The sequence below is a fragment of the Labeo rohita genome, chromosome 13 (genome assembly GCF_022985175.1).
Source record: "Labeo rohita strain BAU-BD-2019 chromosome 13, IGBB_LRoh.1.0, whole genome shotgun sequence".
NCBI lineage: Eukaryota > Metazoa > Chordata > Actinopteri > Cypriniformes > Cyprinidae > Labeo > Labeo rohita.
The window spans coordinates 1,792,888-1,798,532 of NC_066881.1; the positions used below are offsets into that span (position 1 = coordinate 1,792,888).

General features: G+C 37.1%; 1 protein-coding gene across 1 annotated transcript in view; it reads left to right on the plus strand.

Moving 5' to 3' along the window:
• Positions 1 to 5,406, plus strand: part of LOC127174797 (interferon gamma receptor 1-like) — a 20,580-nt gene extending 15,174 nt beyond the window's left edge. Inside the window, exons 2-7 of the mRNA XM_051125382.1 lie at positions 470 to 587; positions 681 to 862; positions 1,188 to 1,321; positions 1,427 to 1,598; positions 2,766 to 2,887; positions 3,175 to 5,406. Of these exons, the coding sequence (XP_050981339.1) occupies positions 470 to 587; positions 681 to 862; positions 1,188 to 1,321; positions 1,427 to 1,598; positions 2,766 to 2,887; positions 3,175 to 3,510 (1,064 nt within the window). The 3' untranslated portion in view covers positions 3,511 to 5,406. The remainder of the gene's footprint in view (positions 1 to 469; positions 588 to 680; positions 863 to 1,187; positions 1,322 to 1,426; positions 1,599 to 2,765; positions 2,888 to 3,174) is intronic.
• The last annotated feature ends 239 nt before the right edge of the window (positions 5,407 to 5,645 follow it).

The following is a 5,645-nucleotide window of genomic DNA, read 5'->3' on the forward strand; positions in this document are numbered from 1 at the left end:
ATAACTGATTTTACCCTTCTGAAATATAAACTCCATTCAATTCAGTCTAAGCTAGTTTTCTGATCTTAGCTGGTTTCTCACTCTGTTCAGGTTGGTTTTAGGCGTTATTGAAGGAGTTTCCTTGAATGCTGGACACTTGCTATTCCCTTCCCTGTTCAGTGTGACTAATCATTTTTTTTTTATTGTTTTTTTTAATATTTGCTTTCCACACTCATTTTAAACTTTTATATTTAGATGATAAGATTCAGTCATGTATATCCAAAATTTTAGTGATTTGTGCTTGAGCTCATAGTTCAGTCTAAGATTGTGACATCTCTGCAGAAGATGACATCTGTTTTAAAAGTGCATCAGCATTTCAGTAGCCGTTGAGCAATACTGGAATGATTTGTTGTTCTCATGAGCTTTGAGTTAGACTTAATGGACTAAATAGACTAATAGACTAAATCTATCTGGGGTTTTTTTTCTACAGTACCTTCTCCAACAAACGTCAGTGTTGTTTGTCACAACTTTGTGAATGTGCTGTACTGGAACTACAGTAACCCGACTGAACAGCTGAAATTCAGTGTAAACATCGATCCTTACATGAGGTATGTGTGTGTCAAAAGCAGCTGACTAAGAAAAAGATATATCATTTCAGAAAATGTGTCATTGCTTAATCTTCCTGTCCCATTTATCTCCAGTGAATCCCAAACAGCTGACACCTTTCAGACGTACCTTGATATCAGCAGCTACAGCAGAGATGCGAGTGATGATTACTCTGTGTCTGTGACGGCACATGATGGGCAAGAGAAATCGAAAAGCGTCTCCATTACATTCACCTACAGCAAAGACTTTTTTGATGAGAGCAAACATAAATATAAATGTAAGTTCTCTGAGTATAACTTAACTGTATGGATACAGTATTACTGTTTATTAAACACTATAAAAAACTAGCAATATTTCTCATCCATTTTAGGGCTTGTTTTCTAAGTTTAAAAGATCTGTAGGTTATTTATCCCAAACCATTGGTGTAATTGGAAAATCTTGCTTTAATCTTGGTTAAACGATCAGCAGACAGCCATGGCATCGTTAATATTTGTTTAATTGGTCCTTTTTCTACTGCATCCACCTTACTGTTTTGACTGTACTGTTTCTATTTATTTCTAGTTATTTTGACTTTCAGCAGTGTTGGCTTTTGCTTTTTCCAGGCTCTTTGGACTTTCCGCCTGTAAATGCATCTGTTCACAAAGATACAATTGAAGTGTCCTTTCAGCACCCTTTCTTACTTCATAAGCAAAGCATTCTGAATGAAGAATTTGGATACACAATCACACACAATGAGGTTGGAAAAGCAGTCGCACAGACTCTGGCTGTGTCCTTCTTTAAATGTTAGTCATGTTAGGATGTTGATTTGTAAAAATCACTCTGTTCTTTTGTCTTTACACAGCAAAAGGTTTCAAACTCGTGTTTTGAGGATGAGGACCTGTGCATTGTAGACTTCCCCTTTAACCAAAGCGCAACTGGAGAGTGTGTTCAGTTGAAGTTTGAAGGGGAGATTGCTGGTATTCTTTCATATACCTACAGAAATGTTTGTGTTCCTCAACAGACACCTGAGACAAGTAAGAATTTTATTAATTTTGTTTATTTTTCTTGATGCAGTGCAGCTTTTTAAATCATGCTATTAAGTGCTGCAGGGTTGTGAGAACCAGTATTTATTTCTCTGATGAGTTTAAGACCGCCTTCCCCTCACTGAATATTCCCTATACACTCGATGTCATATAGTCCACCACATTAAGGGTGAACAGTTTCTTTCAGTGAGACCAGTGAGTATTTGACAAAATTTGGGAACATTTTTTTTTAATTGCTGTGCATTTTGGGATTAAACGAGCACACAGGATATTTATAATCACCACTATGGTTTCAGACACCACTTTATCAGGCTTCATTACACCAGAAGATATAGGGCGGGTTTGGTTATGTCATATATTATAGGTGAGGACTGTCATTTCTGTGCCACTGGCTGCACCAAACATCTGGCTAAAGCAGGGGTGTCCAAAAGGGGGCCAGATTTGATGACCTGGACACACCAGGGGGCCGGATGCTTATACGGAGTTGACAATAGCAGTGGCTTCAGTTGTGTTGATGTAAAAATCTGTAAATATTTTAACCGCCTTGTTTTTACAGGGTAAAATTGTAGTAATTATAATAGCTTTATGGTATTTAGTCTAACACATTTATTTATTTTTCTATAAATAGAAATGCACAAAACCTTACATAACATTACTGTCAGTTGGCCTATATTCTACCAGTCAATTCTTGTGCGGTAAAGAAATGGCAGCGCAAATTGTTAGCGCTGCATTTTACTGCTACATCTGGTCAAAAATCTAGTGCTGTTGCCTTGCATATTTTGACAACTATGTTTGGCGGACCACATATAAACATTTCATTAGACAAGCTGCGGGCCGTTTGAAATTCATCCACAGGGCTGCATTTGGCCTGCGGGCTAGACTTTGGACCCCTGGGCTAAAGCAAGAGATGGGGTTGCTAAAAAGATATTCATAATTCATTAAATCCTGAAAAAGCACTATTTAATTATCTGTCCGATCAATGTCAGGCTGAGGAAGCACTTGAAACTTACCTGAAAACTTACTTGCTTTTTTTCCAGTTTTGTCTGGTTTTGACAGTGGAATGGAAATTCTGAATTCATCTTTACCTTAAAGTTAGTATTAGTGCATACTAGAGTAGATGCGTCATTGAAAAGTTCTTGACATTTTTTTTTTTTGTAGGCCAAGCGGGATTACTCGCAGCTTTGCTTGGCGGAGGAACTGTCATGCTCTTCATTTTCATGGGCATTGTGTGGCTGTTCTGGAGGAAATGGTCCAAAATCCCCCCAAAACCTGAGTTTTTGGTATGTGTTTTTGGTTCCTTTTACTTTGCATTTTTTATTTTTACATCTTAAGTTTAGTATAGGCATATTTCAGCTAAAAATAAGATAAAAAGGTTTCACCCTTATGTTAGTCCAAATTGTTTGAAGATCAGTAAATTATGACAGAATTGAACCTTCCAGGTGAAATGTGTTTTTTTGTTTCTTTTTATTTAGCAGTGTTTTGTATTTGTGATGCACCTGGTGGCTTGCTGTTTTTGTAGCACCATCAGCAGCACCAAGACTAACCGTTTGCTCCTTTCCATATGCAGTGCCGCAGTCCTGGGCAATTTAACACAATGCTTGTTTCCCCACATGAGTCAACTGTTTCTCCAGTGGCACCTCAGGGACACACACCCCTACTGAAAGAGGATAGTTTTAGTTATGGTTCTCCCCCCATTTCCCCAACTGAGAAAGATTGCAAAGCAAACACTATCCTTAATGACACAGTAGTGGATCTACCTGAAGAGGTTTCTGAAGAGGATGTGAATGATGACAACTCTGAAGGCTTCTGCAGGTCATCTGACTATGACAGTCCCAAATTCCTGCAGGAGATGAGTCCAGGGGACATTACTGAGGGATACGGCCCACGACCACCAGTACTTTAGGTCTAAATGCATGTAAGAATGATACTGGAAAGTCTCTGCATATCTTGTGGAAAGATGGCTAGTTGGTCCAGGCACTGTGTTGTGTGCACCGTGACGAAACTTCATAACACCCATTCAAATCAATGCTGTCTACAGTGCAGGCAGTGTGATACCTGTGATGTCTCTTGAAGTGCAGAACTTTTGATTATGGTGAGAGCGATCTAGTTTTGTTGTGATGTGCTGCAGTGTAGATGCATTGACAGCGTTAACTACAGCCATGGTGAATTTCCCACTAACCTGCATTAAGATAAATGAATGTGTAAATAAAAACATTTTGCTAAAAAAGAGAAAAATGGATGCACTCCTGTCAGAAATGTACCAGTACCTTTCTCGTTAAGTTTCAAGGCATCACTTTCAGCCCTAAAACACAATGCGTAATTTTAAATTCAGGTGCACCGAGAAAAACAAACAAACAAACAAACCTGAAAACACTTCTAAAAATCAAAATAGAAAACAAGCGCTGATGAACACAGACCATGCTGCTTTAGAAAGTTATGTGAATGAATTGATTTCTAACGGTGCATTTTCACTACAACGTCAAATCTGCGCTCAGTCGCTCTCAACATATTCTAAGGTCAATGCCTTAAAGGGGTCATCGGATGCCCATTTTCCACAAGTTGATATGATTCTTTAGGGTCTTAATGAAAAGTCTCTAATATACTTTGATTAAAAATTCTCAATGGTTTTTGGGCACACATGTGATGGGGATTTACTGCTGATTACAGAACCAGCTTTAATGACAAAATGCGCATGGATACCGCATGCGATTTTATTGTGCAGCCCTACAACCAACAGTTGAAAATGACCATTTTTACCGAAACGCACTCTGACATAGGCATCCGTTAACCAATGAAAATTTCAGAGAAGTAGATGCAGAGATCTAGTATGTTCTCTTGTTCTCTTTGAAGTTCACCTGACACAGAGGTGAATGGTGTGTTGGATTCAGTGCTGCTGTAGCACTTGATTGTTACTATATGCACATTTTTAGGCAGTGGTTTACTGTTACACTTGTACAGCGCTTGCTGTGGTAACACCATATTCATATGTCTCCTAAAAGCTACAATTATTACCTGCCAAACACTTCTATGTAACTCTATATTTTTCTGGCTGAGATGATGTTACTCGCTGTAGGCTATATAAATACAAAGTAGAACAGCATTACTCTGAATGCCTTACAAGCAAACATTTCATAATATAGTTGTGATGTTACTTTTTAATATTTTACATGGCATGATGCAAGTTCAAGGGGGAAAATATGTGGGGTAAACATTTCTTTTTTTAAATTATTTTTATTAATATTATTATTATTATAATTGTTTTACATAAGGCACTTCTTATTAAACACTTTTATTTTAAAAGAATATTTTTATTCTAACCTTAAAGATTTATGCTATTTTGCACTTAATCAAAACTTATTAGAAATCAAGAATACAGTCTCTACATTGACCAGATAATGCGATCATAAATAAGAGGAACCACAAAATTAGCTCGGGGGCGCCAAAAATGACAATCCTACGTTCATATTGGTATTCTCATTTACGTTTGTGCAGTTTGGTAATAAATCTGATATCACAACACATTCAAGGCATACATTTGATCAGTATGGGTATTTTCAGGAAATTGAACTCATGGCCTCACTGTTGCTTGTGCCAAAATGTACCAGTTTGATTTTGACTGTTTAGTACATGTGTGTCAAGTTTCTACATATTGCAATAGTTTGTCTTCTTTTCTAATAGCATTTTTTTTAAACTTGATATCTGTATATCATGTCTGTTTGATGTTAATGTGCTTTAACACATCGAGTTGTAAGACATTTTGATCACAATAAATAATTGACTGGCTAATAATTGAAAATGATTGACTGGCTGCTTCATTACTTGAGCTGTTGATTAAAATATGCATTTAATATACACTCTGCATACAAACTATAAGAAATTTCAACCCTGCTGAGTTTTTGAGTTACCTAAAAAAAAAAGTCAAACTTGTTCTCTTTCAGCGGCCGAAAATTTGGTGCATCCCTAGTTTTTATCAAGTCTGGTGAGCCAATTTCATGTTCTTTGCAGATAATTCATTACGATGACATAAAATACTGTTAT